This window comes from Gorilla gorilla, chromosome 10 (genome assembly GCF_029281585.2).
Source record: "Gorilla gorilla gorilla isolate KB3781 chromosome 10, NHGRI_mGorGor1-v2.1_pri, whole genome shotgun sequence".
Taxonomy (NCBI): Eukaryota; Metazoa; Chordata; class Mammalia; order Primates; family Hominidae; genus Gorilla; species Gorilla gorilla.
Window position 1 is genome coordinate 16,368,955 of NC_073234.2, and position 27,659 is coordinate 16,396,613.

The 27,659-nt window shown below is 41.7% G+C and overlaps 1 protein-coding gene across 33 annotated transcripts in view; it reads left to right on the forward strand.

The window, feature by feature from the left end:
* The first annotated feature begins 4,793 nt into the window (after nucleotides 1–4,793).
* WNK1 (WNK lysine deficient protein kinase 1) overlaps nucleotides 4,794–27,659 on the forward strand; it is a 158,802-nt gene continuing 135,936 nt past the window's right edge. For all 33 annotated transcript variants that reach the window (XM_055357484.2, XM_055357488.2, XM_055357487.2 and 30 more), the window contains exon 1: nucleotides 4,794–6,400. In XM_055357484.2, coding sequence (XP_055213459.1) covers nucleotides 5,639–6,400 — 762 coding nt within the window. In that variant the 5' untranslated portion in view covers nucleotides 4,794–5,638. The remainder of the gene's footprint in view (nucleotides 6,401–27,659) is intronic.

A 27,659-nucleotide genomic window follows, 5' to 3' on the forward strand; every position in this document is an offset into this window, starting at 1 on the left:
TGATCCACCCGCCTCGGCCTCCCAAAGTGTTGGGATTACAGGCGTGAGCACCCAGCCTCTTTAGATATTTCTTAGGAAACACGTGCAAGTATTTTTCCAAGGTAGGTACCAAAAAGAAAGAAAAAGACGATGCACATTGTACGTTTTAATAATTGCTAACAAATTGCCCTCAAAAAAGGTTGTACCAATTTACCGTATCATTAACAGCACGTTTCTCCACATCCTTGCCAACACTTGATATTATGAATCCCTGAAAATTTTGCAAATTGCCATGATGGGGACACTAAAAAAAAAAAAAAATTTTTTTTTTTTTTTTTTGCTCAATTTAGACCAGGCGTGGTGGTTCACGCCTGCAATCCTAGCACATTGGGAGGCTGAAATAGGAGAACTGCTTAAGTCCAGGGAGTTCAGACCAGCCAAGGTAACATAGTGAGACTTCATCTCTACAAAAAATTTAAAAATTAGCTGGACATGGTGGTGCACATCTGTGGTCCCAGCTACTCGGCAGGCTTGAGCCTAGAAGTATGAGGCTACAGTGAGCTGTGATTGCGCCACTGCACTCCAGCCTGGACAACAGAATGAGACTCTGTCTCAAAAAAAGATAATTTTTCAATTTTATGAGAGAAAATATTATATTTTAATCTGCATTTTGCTAGTTACTGAGTTTCAGCATCTTTTTCATGTCTATTTTTGTTATTTGCATTTACTGCTTTATTTTATTTTATTTTTTTTTCTGAGACACAGTCTCGCTTTGTTGCCCAGGCTGCAGTGCAATGGTGCAATCTCGGCTCACTGCAACTTCCACCTCCTGAATTCAAGCGATTCTCGTGCCTCAGCCTCCCGGGTAGCTGGGACTATAGGCGCGCACCACCATGCCCGGCTAATTTTTGTATTTTTAGTAAAGACGGGGTTTCACCATGTTGGCCAGGCTGGTCTCGAGCTCCTGACCTCAAGTGATCCTCCCACTTAGGCTCCCAAAGTGCTGGGATTACAGGTGTAAGCCACCGTGGCATTTACTGCTTTGTAAATTATCTTTTCATATCCTCCTTTTCTATACAGTGGTTTGCCTTTTTCTCAGTGATTTAAGAGGGTTTTTTTTTCCCCCATATCTTTTGGATATTAATCTTTTGTTATACAGTCTCCAGAGTTTTTCTGGCAGTTTGTCACTTGTGTTTTGTTGAATAGATTATCAATTTTGATATTGTCAAATATTTTCCTTTGTGGCTCTTGGATTGCTCTTTGAAGCCCTTTAGTACCCTATGTTCTCCTACATTTAAAAAATTCTTTAGAGATTTTTTTTAAAAGTTTAGTTCTTCAATCTATGTGGAAATTAATTTTGTGAACAGTCTGAAGTAAACACTGACCTCATTTATTTTTCAAATGAATAACTAATTGTCCAAGCACTGTTTATTATTTTGCCCTACTGACTTCAAATGCCATTTTCTATATGAAATTCCCATACATACATGAGACTGTTTCTGTACTCTCTCTTCTGTTCCATTGCCTATGCTTATCTCAATACCATATAGATTTAATTTTATGGTTTTATAATATACTTTGATATAGGGAAAATCCCACCCCCTTTATTTCATTTATAATATAAAGTTCTTAAAAAACTATTCTTCATTGTTTAGCTGCCTGATTCTCACTTCCTACTTCCAGATGACAGGGTTCCAGATGACAAAGAGGTAAAATAAAAATTACCCATAGGCAAGACAAAGGAGCATGGGAAAGTGAGGGAAAGGAGACAAAAAAAAAAAAAGAGAAATGCTCTTAAGGCGGGACAATTTTTCCCCTACACTTCAAGAAGCAACTTTATGTATCAATCTTTTGCCACATTCAAAGTAAGGTAGATTTTGTGTGTTTAGGATATTTCAGCCACTGTCTAAATCAAAGGTGTCTCTGACTTTCATTGCTAGCTAGTTACCAATGGCAGAAACCATGTAAACAAAAAAATGTGAATGGAAGGGAATAGAAAGAAACATGAATCAATCAATGTGAGAACATGAACAAGAACTAGAGAGAATAGAGACATGGTGAGACAGAATAACATACTTGTATTCTTCTTGTGGAACCAAATGTAAGGAAGTCAAACCTCTGAGCTTAGTGCATTCATTGTATCCTGGGTTCTTTGTTATCTCTGTTTACAGTCACTTGATGTTTCATATGGAACATAGAGAGGTTGATTCTTTACTGGATAATTGAAGTGACAAAGGAAAAGTACTATTAGGAATTATAGTAATGAGTAACAGAAAATACCATTTACTTGGAGGTAAGTTGGTAAGCATTAAAAAGAACTGAGTGAGCTGGGATCAAGCCACTGTACTCCAGCCTGGGCGACAGAGTGAGACTCTCTCAAAACAAAACAAAAAAAAAAAACTGAGCAAAAAAGTGTTAGTAAAATACGCACACTAAATAACATAACCTTTAAATCTAATCATTGTACATAATAAGATTATATTCAACTTAAAATTGTATCTGTTTTCATTGTAAAGCTAATATTACACAAGTGGGAAAAGCTGTCTCCTAGGCAAGTGTGGTTTTAAGTCAACAGTTAATTAAATTACTTACAATGAATTTAGTTGTTCCTGGTTGAAAAGACATGTTGATAGGGCATGGTGATTATCAAGGGACTTGTGTCCAGTGCAGTGTGGCCAAAGTTTCAGGGCTCAGTAAACAGGAACAGGCAATAATAAAATCCTTTAACAACCACTCACACAAAAATATCATAATTTTTTCATGGTGCCAAAAGGGAACATTGTGATTTACTGATCTTCTTTTAACTTGCCAATTTGTAATTAGCTGCCTTATGTTTAAAATCAGACTATTTTTCCTAGTGAAGCAACAATTGGGCAAGTTTTATTTTACTCAAAAGTACAATAAAAATGTATTTTACAGCCACTTCTTCCCTTGCTTACATTAGGTTTACGGTTAGAAAAACACTCTTAATTCCATTTACCATAATGAGATTATTTACCATTACCAATAGCAAACGAATGAAAGATACATTTTCTAAAGCAATGGAACACTAATATTTTAGTACTCTAGTTGTCCCTACTGAATCGGCATTTTAAAATGTTCGTAACCTGTCAGCTTCGTGAAACCTAACAATCATTGGTTTAAAACATTTTTGTAAACTTGAAAGTGTAGCTCGTGATAAACAACAAAAAAAGAAAGAAAAGAAAAGTAGCGTTAACTATTTTACGTATCAGATGAATTAACATGAACTGTAGGGCAAGACTTCTGCAGGTGGAGCTCATCCGATAACTGTGCTAAGGAACCTCCTGCCAAGTTCCTTGCTAGCTGCTCGCTCGCAGCGTGGTCCTCGGCCCCGACGCGCGCTTCCGAGCTTGTTCCGCAGCGGGCGCTGAAGAGAGGCGGCCGCGTCCGGACGCTCTGATGCGGTTGCGTACGTTTTCAGCGCTTCCCGCTCTCCACCGGTTGGACTGAGGCTTTTAAACTGCCGTCTGCCCTCGAGTCCGGCTTCCTACTCCGTCTGGTGCCCCCTGGTGCTCATCCCCTCCACATCTTGAGTAGTTGCGAGGAGCACAGGGGTCCAGGCAGACAAGGATGCTTTCAAGAAAAACATTCCATGGCGGCAAGCCGCATGGATCCACATTTCCCGGGCCCAGAGCCTTTGTAGACATTGCATGTGGACATTCAGGAGCTCTAGAGAAAGAGGGGGTGTTGTTTCACGAAGCCACCAAGCAGAAGAAAGGTGGAAAATAAGTTTCAACCAACTACAAAGGCAGAAGTCGGCCCAGCCCCCCAAGTGTGGTCAAAGACCCATAGATACGTAGACCTTATCTTTTCTTGAATCCATCGCTCCCCCAACCCCCCTTTTATTATTTTTCAGACAAAGCAAAGATAGAGTTCACTAGGATCCCCGATTTCAGTAAGGCAGCCCTTTTTTGAGAGCCAGAATATCCGTCTCGGCCAGGAGCTGAGAATGTGGCCTTAATTGTTGAGGGGAGGAGGATGGAAGATAATCCTCCCTGTCTCCTCCTCCAAGCCATTTAATCAATATTAATTTCATGCACAATCTTCACAAAGTTTCTTTTCCCCTCCTCCGACTCAGAGCTCAGGCTCCGGTTATCCTGCTTTGCCCTTCCCTTCCACCCTCACAGCCCTGCAGTCACTCAACACTACTGCGGCTCTCTCCATTAAAGATGAACAACAGATCATTTTTCATTGCATGGCAACCCTAAGAGCTCCCTAGCTTAGCAGAGCATGATGGGAGTCTTTCCATCCCCCCCCCGCCCCCCGCCCGCTCGTTCCTCTTCTTTTTTTTTTTTTTCCTTCCTTTCCTTCTTCCACAATTAATCCCTAAATAATGATTTTCCTAAGCTCGCGCGGACTTCGGGATGGGGTTGAGCGACCCGTGATGACGCTCCCATCAGCCTTTCAGAAGGGACGGTTTCCAAAGAAAACTACAACTCCCACGAGGCATTAGGCTACAGCAACCGCAAGGCATCACGGAAGTCGTAGGCACTTTTCTTCTAGGTCCCGTTCATCCCCGCCAACCCGTAAACTATAAGTCCCAGGGTGCTTCGGGGCTAGCACGCCTGCGCAAAAGCCCCGGAGCGAGGTGGGGGGTGGGGCTGCTCCGGGCGGCGGGGGGCGGGATCCGAGCGGGCTGTGTGGAGGCTTCAGACTCCCGGCGCCATTTAGCGCGGAGAGTTTCCCGGGTGGACGCGGCTCCTCTCTCGGCCACTCCGCACCCCCATCTTCGGTGACAGAAGGCGCCTGGTGGGGGTGACTGCTCTTTTCTCTCCCTGTTCCCCCTCACCCAGTCCTCTAGGTCTCCTCTTCTCTTGCCTCAGAGAAGCAGCGGAGCTCAGGCCCCGCGGTGAGCGGCCCTCCCCTCCCCGCCGTTCCCTCCTCCGTCAGCCCCCGGCACCGGCCCGGGAGGAGACGGGTTTGCCAGGCCTGGGGCGGGCGGGGAGGCCTCGGGGAAGGGGGGGCCCGCTCCTCAGGCGCCGAGGCTCCGAGGCTCCGGCCCTTCGCCTCTGGGCGATGGGCGACCTGTGAGGCCGGTCCCCATCGCTGGGGGCGCGTGTGGGAGGAGGCGGCCGCCCGAGTGACCGGGAGCCGGGCCGCGGCCTTCCCTCGCCCGCCTCGGCCCCTCCCACTCCTCTGCCCCGGGGCTGCCACCGCCCGGGCGTCGGACCTGGTCCCGTGCTCGCGGTGCCGCCGCCCTCTGGGCCTAGCCCGCCCAGCTCGGAGAGCGGCGGCAGTGGGAGCCGCGTCCGCCGCATCCGCCTCGACTCGGTGCCGGCCCCTGGCCCTCCCCTCATGACTGCGGCGCCTCTGCTGCCACCGCCCGCCCGGCCGCCGCTCGCCGCAGGATGGATGCGGACCGTGCGGCGCTAACCCCCGTGGCTCAGCTCCCGAATCGCCCGCCTTCGAGCCCTCCTCGTGAGCCGCAGCAGCCCCGGTGCCAGCAGCCGCCGCAGCTGGGCCCAGCGGTCCGCCTGTCCCTCGTTGCGGCTTGTCAGTGCTGAGTGAGGCGTCGTCCGGGTCGGCGCGAACCCGCCCGGCCGCGGTGCCCTGCAGACCTCTGCGCGGGCGGCTCGGCCCTTCACGCCCTTTTCATTCACGAATCCGAGCCCGCTCGCCTGTCTCCAGCGAACCGATCATGTCTGGCGGCGCCGCAGAGAAGCAGAGCAGCACTCCCGGTTCCCTGTTCCTCTCGCCGCCGGCTCCTGCCCCCAAGAATGGCTCCAGCTCCGATTCCTCCGTGGGGGAGAAACTGGGAGCCGCGGCCGCCGACGCTGTGACCGGCAGGACCGAGGAGTACAGGCGCCGCCGCCACACAATGGACAAGGACAGCCGTGGGGCGGCCGCGACCACTACCACCACTGAGCACCGCTTCTTCCGCCGGAGTGTCATCTGCGACTCCAATGCCACTGCACTGGAGCTCCCCGGCCTTCCTCTTTCCCTCCCCCAGCCCAGCATCCCCGCGGCTGTCCCGCAGAGTGCTCCACCGGAGCCCCACCGGGAAGAGACCGTGACCGCCACCGCCACTTCCCAGGTAGCCCAGCAGCCTCCAGCCGCTGCCGCCCCTGGGGAACAGGCCGTCGCGGGCCCTGCCCCCTCGACTGTCCCCAGCAGTACCAGCAAAGACCGCCCAGTGTCCCAGCCTAGCCTTGTGGGGAGCAAAGAGGAGCCGCCGCCGGCGAGAAGTGGCAGCGGCGGCGGCAGCAGCGCCAAGGAGCCACAGGAGGAACGGAGCCAGCAGCAGGATGATATCGAAGAGCTGGAGACCAAGGCCGTGGGAATGTCTAACGATGGCCGCTTTCTCAAGTTTGACATCGAAATCGGCAGAGGCTCCTTTAAGACGGTCTACAAAGGTCTGGACACTGAAACCACCGTGGAAGTCGCCTGGTGTGAACTGCAGGTAAAGCCCCACCTACTTCTTTATTTGACGGTCCTTTGGATCCCAAATTTGGCTCGGCGAAGCCAGTTGATCGAGTTCACCCTTCACTTGGCATTCTCTGTTGGACTCCGAGTGGGAGGGGGAGGCCAACTTTTGAAAGGGGCTGAAATTAGGAGAATGTGGAGCATGTGCCTAGGTGTTGGGATAGGATAAGAATTATTGGTAGCCAGAGGGATTTGCTACCGGGCAGCGGTGGTGAAGGTCATCTTAGTACAAACGAATTGTCTCCTGGTTTAGAGTCTGGCAGGAAACTTGGAATGAGTGGGGAAGTTGAAAGTACAGATGCTTCTTCCTCTGTGCATTTCAATCTCATCAAAGGCTCTGCAGTGATGAGCTGCGTCTGGGTGTAGAAGCGTGTTTCCATTCCTGAGATCAGGCTGTTCTTTTTAAATGAGAACAACCTTGTACCTTTGGATGTATTTTGCTTGATGGTTGCACAGGCATTTAGTATAAAATAATTATTAAAAAAAAGACTCTTCTCTGCCCCTTTTGGATGTTTGATGTTGTTCTACCTAATGATGCTTAAGCCTTACAGTAGCAGCATTGCTCTGACGTTGTTCATTAAACTAATGTCTTTCAGCCCATTCACTATACAGCGAATAGTACAGGAGCCCATGCAAAATTGTGTAAGTGCTTTGAGAGTTGTAATGTCATCATCATTGTTTTAATCTTATAAAATATCTTTAAGCTAAACTTTCCCAAGAGTCCGAAGGAGTCGCAACACTTCCTTTTTTAACCTCTAGTGGTGTAAATAATGGTGTGTCATTCCGGTTGACTAGTACATTCTAGGTTTAAACAGCTGAGTTTGGGCTACTTGTTGCTTGACTTACTGAAGCAGCTTGCTTAAATATTGCCCTGATTGGGCATAGGTGAACATAGGTTATTAGTAGGAGCAGGTTTATGCTGAAGGAAGTCAGCCACATTATGCATACATAAAAAATGCCATTATTGATAGTTATCTTGCCAAGAATATGGACCAGCCTGATACAGGATATGAAAATAACTGAATGATCTTGGAACTTATTTTATCCATGAACTAATATGTTAACACGTAACCCTTTGAATGTCAGGTTCCAAATAACTAAGGCCATATCAAATGCGAAATTAACACAGCATGTGGAAGTAAACTTAAAAACTAAGAAGTTCTTTACAAACATAATCATTTCTTAACTTTTACAGTTAATGATGTAGAACTTCTAAGGTAGTGTGAAATTAAAACTACTCATTAATTTTATAGTATTTTAGAATTGAAAAGGTGACAGATCTTTAAAAAAAAAAAACCTCGTCAAACGAAAACTGTTCATTTTGGTCAGTCATATTCAAAAAACTTAGTCTGGGCCAGGCACGGTGGCTCACGCCTGTAATCCCAGCACTTTGGGAGGCCAAGGCGGGTGGATCACGAGGTTAGGAGTTCGAGACCAGCCTGACCAACATGGGGAAACCCCGACTCTACTAAAAATACAAAAATTAGCCGAGTATGGTGGCGCGCGCCTGTAATTCCAACTACTCGGGAGGCTGAGGCAGGAGAATAGCTTGAACCCAGCAGGTGGAGGTTGCAGTGAGCGGAGATCGCACCATCGCACTGCAGCGTGGTGACAGAGCGAGACTCCTTCTCAAAAACAAACAAAAACAACAACAACAAAAAAACTTATGTCCGATTCCTTTTGGTTTACAGGCAGAAGTTTACAGGTAGACACATTTCTTTCTTGTATTATCGATGCTTATTGATACTGATGCTGGAATTTTATTCTTCCATTATAGTTTTATATTTGAATAGGTGCTTTTTAACAATTTTGTTTTCCTTAACCGGTTACCTTACTTTTTTAAGACGGTACCCAATTACTTGTTGAGCACTTTATGAATTAATTTTGTTAGTTTTAATTATTTCACTTCTGAGACTTCTCAGCATGTGATGTGTGTTTTCCTTTTATCACCTGGAATTTTCTGATACTTTATTATCTTGGAACTGATAATACAGTGAAAAAAACTTAATTTGTCTAATGTCACGATAAAAACTTTGTCTAAGCTTCTCAGGTTTTCTTAGAACTCGTAACTTTTTGGATTTTTAATTCTCTATCTAGGCATGGGCATTACCAAACTAAAGAAAATCTTACATCGCATATTATTTTTGAGTCATTTCAGGATTTGGCTGCAGAACTAGATGAATCCTAGCTTATTAAGTGGTACCTGGTTTAGAAACTTCCATGCCATTTGTCTGTGCTTCTGTAATTTTTTGTTTTGATTTTGAAAAGATTATCTTATCTGAAAAATCCTTTATAGCTGTAGTTAGGCAGTATTTTTGGTTTTTTGACCAGGACACTTGCACTACATGCCTAATAAAGTATTCAGTGGGTCAGTGTTTGAACTTTTATCTTTGGAGCCAAATTAAAGGACAAACCAAGGGATTACTAAAGCACTGGAAAGATAGAAACTTTTTCGCTAAATGTATCCTTTTAATATACATATATTTCTGGAGCAAGACAGGAGAATATTGAGTTAAGTTGTTGAGTTAAAAATCTTAGTGTATTGAAACTGGGAGAAATCTTAGGTTATCCTGCCCAGCTATTTATTTGACAAATAAGGAACCTGAAATCATAGAGCAGGTAAATAACTTGATTAGGTAGATGAAGAACAAAAGCTAGTTAGGATCTAATAATTTGGGAGATGATAAAGCATTTGTAGTCCAGTAGATGGCTAATAAGTCATTTCAAATGAAGCAATATTGTTTTGGTGTGGAAGTAGCTGTTGGATTTCTGGAGAAACCCGGTCCTTATACCCATGGCAAATTTCAGGCTTCTGTTTTGGGTGTTGATTTTTATCACTTCGAATTGAGATATAAATAGGCTTTTGTGGATGGGTGAATATGGTATACAAATCAAGCTATTTTCTGTCATGCTAATTTTTTTAGAGTCATGTTATGCTATGCATTGCTCTTTAGTAAAACAAGCATCAATTCTTTTTTTTTTTTTTTTTTTTTTTTTAAAAAAAGACGGAGTCTTGCTCTATCTCCAGGCTGGAGTGCAGTGGCGCGATCTGAGCTCACTGCAACCTCCGCCTCCTGGGTTCAAGCGATTCTCCTGCCTCAGCCTCCCAAGTAGCTGGGAGTACAGGCGCACCCCACCACACCCAGCTAATTACAAGCATCAATTCTTAGTAAATAATACCTAGGTAATATTTTGATACCACAGGACCTTCAGTAATTACCGAGATGTTTAAGATGCAGATTTCTTTAACTGGTTTTATTAGACAAGTAGTGCACCTTAATTTTAATATTTGGTTGTCTTGGTCAGAAAATATTACTGTTGGGCTCTATCTGCAGAGTTTACATTGCTTTTCTAGAAAGGGATCTTGTTTTTCAAAAAAGATAGCATAATTTCCTTTAAGAAAACATTGATGGAGCCGGGTGCGGTGGCTCACGCCTGTAATCCCAGCACTTTGGGAGGCCGAGGCGGGTGGATCACGCGGTCAGGAGTTCGAGAACAGCCTGGCCAACATGGCGAAACCCCATCTCTACTAAAAATACAAAAATTAGCTGGGCGTGGTCCACACGCCTGTAATCCCAGCTACTCGAGAGGCTGAGGCAGGAGAATCGTTTGAACCCGGGAGTCAGAGGTTGCAGTGAGTCGAGATCGCGGCAATGCACTCCAGCCTGGGTGACAGGGTGAGACTCTGTCTCTTAAAAAAAAAAAAAAAAAAAAAAGAAAGAAAGAAAAAGAAAACATTGATGCACAGATTTAAGAATGATTTATTTTAAGCACCTTCCCACGTTGCCTCTGAAGAGTTCACATGATGCGTTATATGTTGATGAGATTGTTTCCACATCTACCTGAAAAGAGAGGTTAAATCATATTTTTGTTGAAGCTCCAATATACTTAACTGCTTATTTTTCTCTGTCTTTTATTAAGACTGTGTGTCATGAGTACATGACATTAATATTTTGTGAATAGTTTAGCATTGTTACAGAAATGGGATGTGGTTCTGTGATTAAGAAACCATCATTTATTTCTTTGCTATGGTTCTTAAAATATCTAATTGAACTGAATCTCTCTATTTGAATGTTGGTGATTTTTTCCCTCTTATCTTTTAAATTTGTGCCACATTCCTTATTTTTTAGGATGAGAATCAGCGTAACTTTCCGTCTCAGGGAATAGTTTTTGGAGTTTGTTCTTAAATCCTCAAAGTCACCGATTAGGAGTATTGGCAAATTTTTTTCTCTTACCTTTTTTCTGACCCATAGTAACACAGTCTGAGAAGTAATCTAAAAACCTGGAAAGAGGTTGTTTTTGTGTAAAACAAACCAGGAATCTATTGTTGCTTTGTGACAATTCATTTCTTGACATTCAAATTCTGATGCAAGAGCCTAGTCATTTAAAATTTATCTTATTCCACCAGCAGCTTATCAAATAATTTCAAAAAAATAAAAAATATATGTATATAAATATAAATAAAATTCATCTTAGTTCATCCCTATGGAAACATTCAACTAAAACTGGGCTCTCATTTTCAGAAATCATCCTAAACCTGTTATTTGGGTTTTCTGGTAGTTTTTACATTTTTTTAGATAAAGCTGTAAAAGCAGCAAGAGTAGCTGTACTCAATTATCATTTCTGAAAATATTTAGCATACTATGAAATAATTCATAATTACAATTAGTACACCTTTGCTATACCAGTTCTTTAAATTATATTGATAATTTAAATTATATATTTAGTAACTTGCATTTTATTTGAGTTTTTTGTTTGTTTTTTTGTTTTTGAGACAGAGTCTCACTCTGTCGCCCAGGCTGGAGTACAGTGGCGCGATCTCGGCTCACTGCAACCTCCACCTCCCGGGTTCCAGCAATGCTCCTGCCTCAGCCCCCTGAGTAGCTGGGATTACAGGCGAGCGCCACCACGCCCGGCTAATTTTTGTATTTTTAGTAGAGATGGGGTTTCACCATGTTGGCCAGGCTGGTCTTGAACACCTGACCTTGTGATCTGCCCGCCTCGGCCTCCCAGAGTGCTGGGATTACAGGCTTGAGCCACCGTGCTCAGCTGTTTTGTTTTGTTTTAAAACCTGGTCTGCAGGAATAGGTGAGACTTAGCATGACCTCAGTTTATGTTTGAAGAGGCCATTTTTCTGCCTTGTAACATAGTAGTTAAGAACTAGATTGCCTGGGCTCAAATCAAGGCTCAGCTACATAACTGTGTCACCTTGAGCAAGTTTTGTGCTACAGTTTCCTGTCTGTAAAATGGGTGTAAAAAAGAGTACTCATTTTATAGAGTTGTGCTGATTGAATGAACATATATAAAACATGTAGGATAGGGCCTGCCACATAAATATTAACTGTGATGATGCAGCATCTTTTTTAGGTTGTCCTTTTGAGGGAATCTGCGAAGATTTTGTTTGTTTATATTTATGCTTGAAAAATCATATAGCAAAACTTAACTACTGTTCTTGGAGGAGGAGGAAAGCACGTATTGATCTTTATGTTACTGGTGCTTTTAAATTCCTTAGCTCTACCTGGCCTTTGCCTAACATTTTAATTTTGTGACCCATCACCCAAATGCCAATCTTTCTGAACTGCTTATTTTCAGAATCTGCTAAGATCCTTGTCTCATCTTTGCATGTATCTAGAAAGCATATTTTCTTTTGGTGGATCTCATATATAATTCTTACAGTATTTATTTATCATATTGAAATTGTTTATTTTGTCTAATCCATTAGCCTTTGGAAAGTTCACTATGGTGTAATAGAATACCACACAATGAAAAGGAGCACCAAGGCAGAACCCTTGAGTTCTAGATTACCCAATTTTCTGAGCTTTGAGTAAGGAACTTAATCTATAATGCTCATTTATTAGCAATATGTCTTACTGATTTAGGATTGTTGAAGATCCACTGAAATACTATGTGAATGTACTTTGAAAAATGTTAAGTGTTATATAAAATATAACAAAGAATACTTAAATATTCATTTAGAAGGCTATAAATTGTCACCTGTTACAAATGGAATATATTAAACTTAGTTGGATTTTAGGAGCTTTTTGCTTTGTCAACTTAATTTCTCAAATCTTAACAGGGGAGCTTTTCAGTTTGAAGAAATATTGTCAGAAGCTCTTAATATTTTGTTTGGAAGAGGATTATGCCTTTGACAGGTAGCAGACTTAATTTTATATGTAGTTTTTTTTTTTAATTGTTGTTGTTGTTGTTTTTGATGGGGTCTTGCTCTGTCGCCCAGGCTGGAGTGCAGTGGCGTGATCTTGGGATCTTGGCTCACTGAAACCTCCACCTCCTGTGTTCAGGTGATTCTCCTGCCTCAGCCTCCAGAGTAGCTGGGATTACAGGCACCCACAACCACACCCGGCTAATTTTTTTTTTTTTTTTTGTATTTTTAATAGAGACAGAGTTTCACCGACAGGCTGGTCTCAAACTCCTGACCTCAGGTGATCCACCTGCCTTGGCCTCTCAAAGTGCTGGGATTACAGGCATGAGCCGCCGTTCCTGGTCTATATGTAGTCTTTAAAAGATTAGTTATTTGTGATTTTTACATAAGAGGAAAAGCATCAGTAAGCTGTGGTTTTGTGGCCAACTTAATTGATCATATAATATCTCCACCTCCATTTATATTAATTTAGATTTTTCAGGTGGGGTTTCATAAATAATTTACTTTTTAGTGTTGTGACTTGAATCTTGGCCTTGCCAAATTACCATATTAAATACATTATGCTAAATGAATATGTTGGAATGATTTTTTAGAAGAGTCCTCAGATAAGCTGTTAGTCATAACAAGCAAATAATTTTCTCAGGAATGTAAGAATTCTTAAGAATTTTAACAGTTTGAATTTAAGAGTGTTTGGAAATTTGCTTGTTGTAATCATCATACTCAGGTTAGTTAAGAAAAACCACACTGTCATTCCTGCAGATACCTTTTGTGCAGCTGAGGTTCAGCTTCTCAGAGACAATATTATTTTTGTCAGTAGATGCGTGGTAGATGGTCTAGTTAATCAAACACACACTAACATATAAACCAAACAGTGAGAGATGAAATTAATTAGTGAATCAAATGATTAATGTGCACATTCTCTGTTACTAGATGGAGATTAACAGATTTCTTGGGATAAGATCATTTTCATGGCTAAGAGTTTTGAGCTACATAACCTGATATATCTATCTTTATGTGGATCATCTCCTTCCATGGACTGGTAGATTATTGTGGATTAAGGTAAATCGGGAAATGCAACAGATTTATCTCTTTAACATGCTAAAGAGTTACTAGATATCATTGTCATATTAAAATGTTCTTTGAACTCTCCATATTGCCCCTCTCACACACAGTCATCTGTCAGTATACACAGGAGATTGGTTCCAGACAGCCCCCACCCCAGGGTACCATTATTCACAAACGCACAAGTCTCTTAAATAAAATGGTGTATTTTCATATAACCTACAGTAGTACATCCTCCTGTATAGTTTATTTTTTTAATTTAATTTTTTTTTTTTTGAGGCTGAGTCCTGCTCTGTTGCCCAGGCTGGAGTACAGTGGCACAATCTCAGCTCACTGCTACCTCTGCCTCCTGGGTTCAAGCGATTGTCATGCCTCAGCCTCCCGAGTAGCTGGGATTACAGGCACATGCTACCATGCCCAACTAATTTTTGTATTTTTAGTAGAGATGGGGTTTCATCATGTTGGCCAGGCTGGTCTCGAACTCCTGACCTCAAGTGATCCATCTGCCTCTGCCTCCCAAAACGCTGGGATTACAGGTGTGGCTCCTCACGTATAGTTTAAGTCATCACTAAATTACTTATAATACCTAATACAATGTAAGTGCTATGTAAATAGTTTTTATACTGTAGTGTTTTAAAATTCATGTTGTTTTTTATTATTGTGTTTTGTTATTGTTTTTTCCCCCAGTATTTTCATCTGCAGTTAGTTGAATCCATGGATGCAGAACTTGTGGATATGGAACCTGAGGATGTGGAGGGTGGACTGTTCTTATGTGTAGAAAGTAGAGAGTAACTGAAGAGTTGAGTTTTAAACAGAGAAGTTAATTGGTTAGATTTGCATAGCAGTAATTGCCCAAAAATAGATTAAAGGCATACAGGGGGAAGTGTAGAGATTCCAGTAGTCCCCGCTCTTCTTCTTAGGGGATAATGGTTATTTTTTTCTCCTGCTTTTCGTTTTTTTTTTTTTTTGAGACAGAGTTTCACTCTTGTTGCCCAGCTGGAGTGCAATGGCGCGATCTCGGCTCACCACAACATTTGCCTCCCGAGTTCAAGGGATTCTCCTGCCTCAGCCTCCCGAGTAGCTGGGATTACAGGAAGGCGCCACCATGCCCGGCTAATTTTGTATTTTTAGTAGAGGTGGGGTTTCTCCATGTTGGTCAGGCTGGTCTCCAACTCCCGACCTCAGGCGATCCGCCAGCCTCGGCCTCCCAAAGTGCTGGAATTACAGGCGTGAGCCACCACTCCTGGTCTGTATTTTTATCTTTTGGTTCTGTTTACTTTGAGGTTTGCAAGACCTCCCGTGGATACCTGAAGCTACAGACACTACTGAACCCTATGCATACTTTGCTTTTTCCATCCCATAACCCATTAGACTAAGTGACTAAAGGACGAGATGGGTGGGTGGCATTAACAGTGTGAATATGCTGAACAAAGGGATGACTGTCCCATTCGAGATTTCATCACACTAGTCAGAATGGCACACAATTTAAAAGTCATGAATTGTTGGCTAGGCGTGGTGGCTCACGCTTGTAATCCCAACACTTTGGGAGGCCGAGGTTAGTGGATAACCCGAGGTCAGAAGTTGGAGACCAGCCTAGTCAACATGGTGAAACCCTGTCTCTACTAAAAATACAAAAAAAACTAGCCGGGTGTGGTGGCGCATGCCTGTAATCCCAGCTACTTGGGAGGTTGAGGCAGGAGAATCACTTGAACCCGGGAGGTGGAGGTTGCAGTGAGCTAAGATTGCGCCATTGCACTCCAGCCTGGGCAACAAGAGGGAAACTCTGTCTCAAAAAAAAAAAAAAGAAAAAGTTATGAATTGTTTATTTCTGTAATTTTCCATTTAATATTTTTGGACGGTGGGAAGTGAAGCCTCAAGTAAGGGAGGGCTACTCTAGTTAGGATATGAGTGTGAGATTTTTAGGACCTAAACTAGGGAGATAATAGAAGGAATAGAACATTTAGATATTTAGGAGATAAAATATTTAGGGTTTAGTGGATAATTTAGTGATTAATTGGTGTTTGGAGGAAAAATGAAGCATGGATAAGAGGTTAGGGGATGATAGTGCTGTCAACTGAGAGAGAAAAATCAAAGGTTTTTTTTTAAGTTTTAAGGTTTTTTGTTTTTTAGATGGGAGGAGGTATGGAGATGTATTCAACTGGACATGTTGAGTTTGAGATTCTTATGTAATCTCCAGTAAGAAGTTCAATAGGCAGTTGGATATATTACTAAAACTTGAAGACTAGGTCTGAGATGAAGATAAAAGCTGATGATTCCCAAAAATGTCTATATTAGTTGTAGCTGAAATAATGGAAGTAAATGAGATAAGCTAGGGAGAGGATATGAAGAGATAGAAAAATTAGAGAGGGGGAGAGGGAAGAGTAATGGTCCTCAGACAAAATAGTAACAATTACCAAGGGAATAAAATTTCAAGAAAATAATACATCAGAGAAGTTCTATTTTCATAATAGTAATTGTGGAGGATGAATTTAACAAGTAGTAGTAAAGAAATGTAGTAGTTAGGCTGTTGAAATTGTTGCACTTGGCTATTAACAAATCATTAACACAGCACGGTGGCTCACGCCTGTAATCCCAGCACTTTGGGAGGCTGAAGTGGGCGGATCACCTGAGGTCAGGAGTTGGAGACCAGCCTGACCAACATGGAGAAACCCCGTCTCTACTAAAAATACAAAAATTAGCTGGGCCTGGTGGCGCGTGCCTGTATTCCCAACTACTCGGCAGGCTGAGGCGGAAGAATCGCTTGAACCAGGGAGGTGGAGGTTGTGGTGAGCCGAGATCGCAGCATTGCACTCCAGCCTGGGCAACGAGCGAAACTCTGTCTCAAAAAAAAAAAAAAAAAAAGAAAAAAAGAAAAATCATTAACATTCCCACTGAGAAACAGCCCTGACAAAAAGAAATTAAAAAAAAAAAGTCACTAACAATTAAATTTAAGGTTGCCTCAGTAAGGGGGAGGTTGAATAAGAGAGAAGCACATAAATACATGTAAGTCACTGGTAATGCCCTAGATTTCTGCACTGTTCACTATCTAATACAATATCCACCAGCCTCACGTGGCTATTTCGCTCTTGCCACCCAGGCTGGAGTGCAGTGGTGTGATCTTGGCTCATTGTAACCTCTGCCTGCCAGATTCAAGCAATTCTGCCTCAGCCTCCTGAGTAGCTGGGATTACAGGCACGTGCCACCACGCCCAGCTAATTTTGTATTTTTAGTAGAGACAGGGTTTTGCCATGTTGGCCAGGCTGGTCTGGAACTCCTCAGGTGATCCACCCATCTCAGTCTTCCAAAGTGCTGGCAGTACAGGTGTGAGCCACCGCGTCCAGCCTTTATGTGGCTATTTAAATTTAAATAAATTAAAATGAAATTTTTAGAACTTCATTGTCTTGTACTAGCCACATTTCAAGTGCTCAGTGACAACATGTGGCTACGATATTGGATTGCACAGATAAAGAACATTTTCAGGCTGGGCATGGTGGCTTATACCTGTAATCTCAATACTTTGGAAGGCTGAGGCAGGAGGATTGCTTGGGCCCAGGAGTTCAAGACCAGCCTGGGCAACATAGCAAGACCCTGTCTACAAAAAATTAAAAAATTATCTGGGCCTGGTGGTGTGCATACCCCAGCTACTTTAAGAGACTGGACTGGGTGGATTGCTTGAGCTGGGGAGGTCAGGGCTGCAGTGAGGCTTGACCATGCCACTTGCACTTCAGCCTGGGTGACAGAGCTATGACCCTGTCTCAAAAACAATTTTTTTAAAATCATTGCAGAAAATTCTTTTGGAATGTGCTGTATCCAGATCTTGGGTCAAGTTGTGCTTTTAAAAAATATAACGATATGAGGACTGTGCATGGTGGCTCATACTTCTAATCTCAGCACTTTTGGGAGGCCGAGGTGAGAGCATTGCTTGAGGCCAGGAGTTTAAGACTAGACTGGGCAATGTAGCAAGATCTGGGTCTCCAAAAAATTTTAAAAATAAAAATAATAACTTTATCCAAAAAGTTCAACTTTAACCATAAAGTTCATCCTTTTAAAGTATATAGAGTGTTGTTTTTAGAACTGAAGTTATACATTTAAATATGTATACTCTATTAATAAAGAAAAAATAGTTATTTTTTGGGAAACTGTACAAAGGATGTTATCACAAACATACATGCAGAATTAATAAAGGTTAACAATATGTCATAGTTACTCAAAATATTTGGTGACCTTACAGTTTCAGAAGAAGGGAAAATTTGCAGTGGGTTTAATGAGTGGATGAGAGGAAGTTTAGAAAGTAGAGACAATAAGTGTAGGCTGGGGTGAGGGTTGAAAAATTACATATTGGATACAATGTTCACTATTTGGGTGATAAGGTGATAAGGTTAGGTAACTAGAAACCCTAACCTCACCATTATGCAGTATATCCATGTAACAAACTTGCAAATGTACCCCTGAATCCATAATAAAATATATGTATGTAAATAAAAATTAAAAAATAAAACCATGAACAAAATAAGTGTAGGCTGTTTCTTCTGGTAATTTTAAATGAATAAGTTCAGGGAAGGTTGGGTAAGTAGAAAGCATGATCAAGGATGAGATGGATAGATGAGCTGGAAAAGGTCTTTAAAAGTTGAAACATTGAACTGTCATGTTTTGTCTGCTTTGGTATCTATCATAAGTCTGTTCCAAGTCAATTACTGCTTTAGCTTTGATTATTCTTTTTTTTTTTTTTTTTTTTTTTTGAGACAGTCTTGCTCTGTCACCCAAGCTGGAGTGCAGTGGCATGATCTTGGCTCACTGCAACCTCCGCTTCCTGGGTTCAAGTGATTCTTCTGCCTCAGCCTCCCGAGTAGCTGGGACTACAGGCGCGCACCACCATGCCCAGCTAATTTTTGTTTTTTAAGTAGAGATGAGGTTTCACCATGTTGGTCGGGCTGGTATTGAACTCCTGACCTCATGATCCGCCTGCCTTGGCCTCCCAAAGTGCTGGGATGACAGGTGTGAGCCACCACACCCAGCTTATTTTATTATTATTTTTGAGATGGAGTCTTGCTCTGTCGCCCAGGCTGGAGTGCAGTGGCATGATCTCAGTTCACTGCCGCCTCCGCCTCCCAGGTTCAAGTGATTCTCCTGCCTCAGCCTCCCAAGCAGCTGGGATTACAGGTGTCTGCCACCCCACCTGGCTAATTTTTGTGTTTTTAGTAGAGACAGGGTTTCACCATGTTGGCCAGGCTGATCTTGAACTCCTGACCTCAAGCGGTCTGCCCACCTGGGCCTCCCAAAGTGTTGGGATTACAGGCGTGAGCCACCGTGCCCGGCCCTAGATGTTCTTTAGATTAAAATAGTTCATTGTGGTCAGACAGGTTCATGCTCTCTTACACCAGGGGTAATCCATACTTGGACACACAAGAGCTTATGTCAAAATATGGCAGATTTCTTAAAATATTCCTGTTGTGGCAGACTCTCTGGGTTGATAGGTTTTTTTTTTTTTTTTTGGAGACAGAGTCTTGCTCTGTCGCTCACGCTGGAGTGCAGTGGTGCAATCTTGGCTCACTGCAACCTACGCCTCCCGGATTCAAGCAATTCTCCTGCCTCAGCCTGCTGAGTAGCTGGGATTACAGGCGCGCGCCACCATGCCCGGCTAATTTTTGTATTTTTAGTAGAGACGGGGTTTCACCATATTGGTCGGGCTGGTCTCAAACTCCTGACCCCGTGATCCACCCTCCTTGGCCTCCCAAAGTGCTGGGATAACAGGCGTGACCCACCACGCCTGGCCGGGTTGATAGGGGTTTTCAGCCTTACCTACACAAGCAAATCTCCTTTCCCTCTGTAATCCCCAAATTTAGACTTTAATTCTCCTGTCTTTCAAGGGGAGTTGCCTTACTCTGTGTGGGTTCAGGGTGAGGGAAACTTTTCAGCCAGTTTATGTCATTGAAGTACATTGAAGTTTATCAGGGAATTTCTAATAATAGTAAACTTAAAATGGAAGGCCTTGGAGTTGTAGTTGTTTACCAGAAGAGTTTTTGGCTTTTTCTGCATACTTCTACACACCTCTTACCTCCCTTCCTAATTGATAGAGACAGATTTTTATCAGGTCACACATGGAATCTGCTACTCCCTTTGAATTCAGGTCTGTTTGCTTCAACGACGTAACTGAGAAGGACCACTCTAGATGGCTCCTTTCTACCTAGACATGCTCTTTTCTACCTAGACAAAAAAAGCCACCAGCCATTAATAAATGGTAAACTATGAATTTAAATATTTGTTCTGCCTACCCAGGCACCCTACTACATAGAGGGGCTAGTTTAGGTTTTAGTTTGGTGACCAGTTGTTTGTGTTGCATCGTATCAGGTTTTTTTTGTTTGTTTTTGAGGCAGAGTCTCTCTCTGTCCAGGCCCAGGCTGTAGTGCAGTAGAGAGATATATTGGCTCACTGCAACCTCCATCTCCCGGGTTCAGGCAATTATCGTTCCTCAACCTCCCAAGTAGCTGGGGTTACAGGCGCTTGCAACCACGACCAGCTAATTTTTATATTTTTAGTAGAGACGGGATTTCACCATGTTGGCCAGGCTGGCCTAGAACTCCTGACTTCAAGTGATCTGCCCGCCTCGGCCTCCCAAAGTGCTGGGATTACAGGCGTGAGCTACCATGCCCGGCCTGCTTGTATCGGTTTCTTTATGTCTCCACAGATTTTTTTGTTTTCATGGACATAAGTGAGGAGCGTAGAGATATTTTGCTAGTGATCATCCTCTGGCTAAAGCATAGTTTGATTTCTGTGATAAGAATCTTGACCATATTCTATCCCTCTTAGAAGGGCAGAAGTGAAACTGCCATATTACCCATAAATACCACTATTATAGGCTTTCACAAATCTGTATTTACTGAGTGTGTACTTGGTGTGAATACCTCATTAATGTTTTAAACATCTGCCATTCTTATTCTCTTAATGAGTAAAGTTAACTTCTTCAACAACCAGTACTTAGCTAAATATTACACAATATAATTTTTCCCTTTCTTCATGTAATGGATGAAGTTTTTTTGTTTTTGTTTTTGTTTTTTGTTTTTTTGAGACGGAGTCTTGCTCTGTCACCAAACTGGAGTGCAGTGGTGCAATCTCAGCTCACTGCAACCTCTGCTTCCCAGGTTCAAGCGATTCTTCTGCCTCAGCCTCCCGAGTAGCTGGGATTACAGGCACGCACCACGACACCCGGCTAATTTTTTGTATTTTAGTAGAGATGGGGTTTCACCATGTTGGCCAGGCTGGTCTCAAACTCCTGACCTCATGATCCACCCTCCTCAGCCTCCCAAACTGCTGGGATTGTAGGCGTGAGCCACTGTGCCCAGCCTGGATGTAGCATTTAAAGAAAAAACAAAAAACTCTTTACTGTGAAATACTTTCAAACATAACAGTTGTCCCAGATTTGGCTAGAAGCTACCTTCCGTTTCCTTTTTTTTTTGACAGATTCTCACTCTGTTACCCAGTCTGGAGTGCAGTGGCACCATCTCTGCTCACTGCAACCTCCGCCTCCTGGGTTTAAGTGATTCTCATGCCTCAGCCTCCCAAATTGCTGGGATTACAGGCGCATGCCACCACGACCGGCTAGTTTTTGTATTTTTAGTAGAGACAGGTTTCGCCATGTTGGCCAGGCTGGTCTCAAACTCCTGACTGACCTCAAGTGATCTTCCCGTCTCAGCCTCCCAAAGTGCTGGGATTACAGGTGTGGACCACCATGCCTGGCCCCTTCTGCATCCTTGTTATTAACATGTCCCTATCATTTTTTTATGACATCCTCACTTTCTGTACAAGATGTTCTCAGTTCATTTTATTATTTCCCCACCCCAGTCCTGCAGCAGCAATTTCTCCTAGAGCCCTGGTTCTTTTGTTGTAGAAAGGTATTCAGAAAAATCTGGGTGCCAGGTGTGCTCGGCTACTGGGCCTGTTTTCCGTGAAGAATTAGTGTCTTAGTTCGTTTGCGCTACTATAACATAATATATAAAGAACAGAAGTTTATTTCCTCGCAGTTCTGTAGGCCTAGAAGTCCAGGCAAGACAGAGGCATCTGTTGAGGTCTTTCTTGCCACGTGCTCACATGGCAGAGGGCCTCAGGGCAAGAGAGTGTGAACCCACTCTCAAAAGCCTTTTTAATAGCTGCATTAATTCATTCATGGAGGCAGAGCCCCACTTCCCAAAACACTATTACATTGCATAAGTTTCTTTTTTTTTTTTTTGAGACGGAGTTTCACTCTTGTTGCCCAGGCTGGAGTGCAATGGCGTGATCTCAGCCCACCACAACCTCCGCCTCCCAGGTTCAAGCGATTCTCCTGCCTCAGCCTCCCTGAGTAGCTGGGATTACAGGCATGCGCCACCATGTCTGGCTAATTTTTTATTTTTAGTAGAGACATGGTTTCTCCATGTTGGTCAGGCTGGTCTCAAACTCCTGACCTCAGGTGATCCACCTGCCTCGGCCTCCCAAAGTGCTGGGATTATAGGCGTGAGCCACTGCACCCGGCCGGGAATTAAGCTTCTGATACATGAATTTGGTGGGGAGGAAGCATTTAGACCATAGCAGTTAGGAAATATTTGTAAGTAAGCATGTGTGTTTTGGATTTTGAAAATTTAGTATGAAAAAGAAAAGCATTTGTTTTCAAAAAATTGGATTACATATTGAAATGATGATGTTTAGATATATTTGTTAAATATATTAATCTGTTTCTTTTTACATTTTTAATGTGACTACTAGAAAATTACATTTCATTTAGCTCACATTATGTTTCTGTTGACCATTGCTAATTTAGACTATTCTATTAAAATGCTGTGAAAGTTGATGCTACAGCAAATTTACTACTTCCTTTTAAAAAATATCTTAACACCTTCCTTTTTGTGGTTTCTTGCATTAGCATCCTCTACAGGCCATAATTCTTTGCTGTTGCTGAACACAGAAATTTGGGGTTTTAAACTCTTAGTGGTTTGTGATGCTTTTCATACCAGATTGTTAAGAAAATTGGAATCCTCATCCTTTAAAATATTATCTTTTGTTATTTGCCAGCATGTCCAGTAATCAGAAATGGCATTTCTTTATGGCTTTGTTCTTTGAGTACTTTAATTGTTGTTAAGAGAATATTAGAAGTGTTTACTATAAATATCTTGAAATATTTGGGAAGTATTTTGGTTTATTTCAGATAAACTGCTCGTGTATGTTTGGAATACGTTAAATGCATAAACTTACTGCTTTATATTTTCTTTTTTTTTGGAGACGGAGTCTCGCTCTGTCTCGCCCAGGCTGGAGTGCAGTGGCGTGATCTCAGCTCACTGCAACCTCTGCCTCCTGGGTTCAAGCAACTCTCCTGCCTCTGCCTCCTGATTAGCTGGGACTACAGGCGCATGCCACCATGCCCGGCCAATTTTTTGTATTTTTAGTAGAGGTGGGGTTTCACCGTGTTAGCCAGGATGGTCTCCATCTCCTGACCTCGTGATCCGCCCACCTCTGCCTCCCAAAGTGCTGGGATGACAGGTGTGAGCCACTATGCCCGGCGCTTTATATTCTTTAGTAATTTCTGGCCATTGTGGCTCCTTAAGCTTGTTAATTAATTTAGTGTCCATATTCGTATCTTAATGATACTGAGAAATGGGTTAAATTGGTTTTTGGTGTCTGTCTCTTGCTTATGAAAGATAAACTGTAGTTCAGCTATTTATTAGCATTGAGTTTTTCTAGAATAGTTAAATTTTTTTGTTTGTTTCTGAGACAGGGTCTTATTCTGCCCCCTGGGTTCAAGTGATTCTCCTGACCCAGCCTCCTGAGTAGCTGGGATTACAGGGGTATGCCACCACGTCCAGCTAATTTTTGTATTTTTACTAGAGACAGGGTTTCACCATATTGGCCCGGTTGATCTCGAACTCCTGACCTCAGGTGATCTGCCTGCCTTGGCCTCCCAAAGTGTTGGGATTACAGGCATGAGCCTCTGCACCCAGCCTTAACTGCTTTATTTTAATAAAGTTGTAATATATTTGAGATGGCAAGACCATTCTCTTCAGACTGTTAATGGTAATTTTTTTAAATTATTTTTTATTTTTAGACTGGGTTGCACACTGTCACCTAGGCTGGTCTTGAACTTCTAGCTTCAAGCAATCCTCCTGTTTCAGCCTCCCAAAGTATTGGGATTACAGGCTTGAGAAACCCTCCTAATTTAATGACTGCAGAAGCTTACTTTTTTTTTTTTGCATAAGGGCCTTTTTGATAGTCATTGTTTATGGCTACAAACTAATTTGATTTTGACTAAATTATCTGAGTTATAAACTTCATTTATTTCCACCTTAGTTATTGTAACCATCCTTAAATCATACACAAAAAAGATGCTTTAAAAAATTAGTAAAACACTCTCATTATAAAAATTAGGAAATTAGAGGAGGAAAAAGGAAATAAAAAATCACCTGCAGTCAGTATCTTTATCCAGAGATAAGCATTGTTACTGTGTATGACACACTGGTTTCTGTGTGTTTGAACTCTGTTTTTATAGTTATCGTTATATTGTATGGTTGTACAGTTTGCCTGTTTTACCACATAGCAAAAGCATTTTCCCATTTAAGAACTTGAGGTTTTTAGATTAAAAAGCAGCAAAATATTTGTACACAGTAATCATAATTGGGGTGTGTGTGTGTGTGTGTATGTATGTATGTGTGTGTGTATGTATAGGGGTGTGTGTATGTGTATGTATGTATGTATGCCACCATACAGCAGCGTAATTATGTGTATACATACGTATGCACACACATGGTTATGTTGCTGTATGGTGGCATCATTTGCCTGATTTACCTTATAGAAAAACCATTTCCCACATTAAAATTTTGAAGTTATATATAAAAAACACTTGAATTCTTGAGTATATATTATTTTTTTAATTCTCAGTAAGAGAAAATTAGAATGTTTGTCCCACAGATGCAAACATTTAGTTAGAACTAAATCTAGTAAATTGATCATTAATACATTTGATCGCTCTGAACAGAAGTTTAGAAGTCATGGTTGATATATTACAAAGCTAAATTATTTTTTTCACTTCCAGTCTTTGTTCAGAGATTTGCAAGAAAGTCCATTCACTGCTTCACATATAATTTGGGGTATTATCAGTAGTTTGTTTTTAGAACAGTGGTACTGTGTGGTTCAGAAATTTGTAAAAGCCAAGTGTTAGGGGCTTTAATAACAGTACATTGTAAGTTCTTTGAGGGGCTGGGCACGGTGGCTCACACCTGTAATCCAGCACTTTGGGAGGCCAAGGCGGGCAGATCACCTGAGGTCAGGAGTTCGAGACCAGCCTGACCAACATGGAGAAACCCCATCTCTACTAAAAATACAAAATTAGCCAGGTGTGGTGACGCATGCCTGTTATCCCAGCTACTTGGGAGGCTGAGGCAGGAGAATCGCTTGAACCCGGGAGGCGGAGGTTGCGGTGAGCCGAGATTGCGCCATTGCATTCCAGCCTGGGCAATAAGAGCAAAACTCCATCTCAAAAAAAAAAAAGTTCTTTAAAGAAGTTTAGTTTCGTATATTGACTAAGCTATAGGGGGGAAAGCCTTACTGTGCCTTTTCCACTTCCTACCCGCTCAAGATAACCTAAGTTGGCTTCCTTTATTTAAAGTGTTAAATCTACTCTAGAGCATACCAAAGATATTTTGAAAATATAGGAAATTCTTAATGCATTTAAAAGGAACTACTTCCCAATCAGTTTTTTTCCCATCATAGAAGTAATGTATACTCAGAGATATCTTAAAAAACAAGGAAAAATAAAAACCAAAATAACCCCACTGAAGTTTCATCACTAAAAGACAATGTCGATATAGCATTTAGAATGTTTGCCTGTTCCTCCCTCTCATGATGGATTTTAATATTTATTCACCAAATGTTTATTGTACTCCTATGTGCTTGAGGCTGTCTCAGGTAGCAAATAGAGAAAAAAATTCTGCCCTCGTGAAACTTATGTTTCAGTGGGAACATAGGTGTATGTTTGCAATTTTATATCCTGAAAATTTTATAATTCAGTATAACATAAGAATTAGTATAAATATTTTTAATAGCTGCTTGACAGTTCCTTATGTGCATATGCCATAATTTCCTTCATTTCCCCACAGTGTTAAGTATGTTATTGTTGCTATTGTAAATATAGTGGGCGAGGGTCTTACTCCACAAGGTTGTAACCATGAATAATATTTCTGTTTTATGAAAACCAAATTTAATCTGTGTTGTATCCTTACCTAATTGAGTTGGCCATTATTTCCCTGCACAAATCCCCCTCCCTCTAATCCTTGGTGAGCTTCGTACATTCCAGAACTTTTTCAGGAAAGGGCTTTCCTCCAGTCTTTCACCTACACTGCTTGTCATTGACATGCCCATTTATGTAAGTCTGGAAGGTTTCTTTAAGGCCTCGTTACAGAGAATATTGGGTAATAGGATCTTTGCATAATTTTCCGAAGGAAAGTTTTTACCATTATTGTCTCTCCCTTCTCCCTGCAGCTCACAAGGAGGGTGAGTGTATTGATCTTTTCTGGATGAATCCTCTAATCCCTTCCTTTCCTCCAGCATCTACTTCTCAAACTCCATTCTCATCCCCTCCCTCTTGAGTATAATCCAACCAAACTCCTTCCTTTGGGCCTGGACTTTCTCAAACAGAAGCCAGCTGAGGAGACTGTCTTCTAATTGCTGGTTCTAAAATAACAGTCTTGAGGCTGGAGGCCCACAAGGGCTTGGAATAGGAGAAGGGAATTTGCCTACTTAGCCTTGTGAACAAAAACACTGATCAATACCTCAGATTTCACTGTTTAGAACTATTTTCTTAGGATTAAATTTCAGAAATGGAATTACTGGTTCTAAGGGCATGATAAGGGCATGAACATTTAAATACTTTCTATTCATTGTAAGATTGTTTTCCAGAAGAGTTATATAGATTTTCAATGTCCCAAGTGAGACTTCTTATTTTATTAACCCCATTTATCAATACTGTTAAATATTTCATAAACTATAGTTTATGTCTGCAGAACTTCCCCCATATGCTTTGATAATAATAACTAATTGTATTTCCTCTTTTGTCTTTTGTTATATTTTTGCCTTCAGGTGCTTTTCTCCCCTAACCAGTTTTCATAAGTTCCTTATATCAGAATGAATCCTTTTATATTTTCTGCAAATATTTTTCAATGCCGATAATTTAATGTCAATAGTATAGCACTGTTTATACCATCAAATTGGTTAGTCATCTTAATTCTGTTTTTCTTTTTTTCATTTAAGTATAGTGAATCTTTGAACTTGATAGGTGAATTTCTGGTTTTGTATCTTCTTGATATTGGTGTTTAAAATGGATTTATCTTCATGGATATATTTATGTTATAGTATTAAAATCTGAAATTGAACTTAGTATACAAAAAATAGATTTTTAAAATGTTTATACTAGCTCCTTATCAATGTTTAAAATTTTGCTTTTGCAGTTACAATAATGGTTATTCCCTTATTTCTGTATTTACTAGTAGAGAGTAAATTAAGACATTACTGAATACAATGAGATAAATGGCTTATCAAGTAATAGTCTTTCTTGTAACACAAATGAGTTCTTAGATCAGTTGTCTTTAAATTTGTCTTGTTATGGCAAGTTGTGTTTTCAGTGGCAACTTTTTTTAGGGCCTAATGTAAAGTTTGATCAGAAGTTTGACGTGTAATCCCAGCACTTTGGGAGGCCAAAGCCAGAGGATCACTTAAGGCCAAGAATTTGAGACCAGCCTGAGCAACATAGCAAGACCTCATCTCTGCAAAAAAAAATTAACATATTAGCCGAGTGAGGTGGTACATGCCTGGAGTCCTAGCTATAGTTCAAGGCTGCAGTGAGCTATGGTCGTGCCACTCTACTCTAGCCTGGGCAATAGAGCAACACCTTGTCTCAAAAAAAAGTTTGAACTATGTATGTTTGAAGGGCTTGTGTTCTCAAAATGGTGAGAAAAGGATGGCGATTTGATACTATTTATGAACCAGACACTGTGTTTTA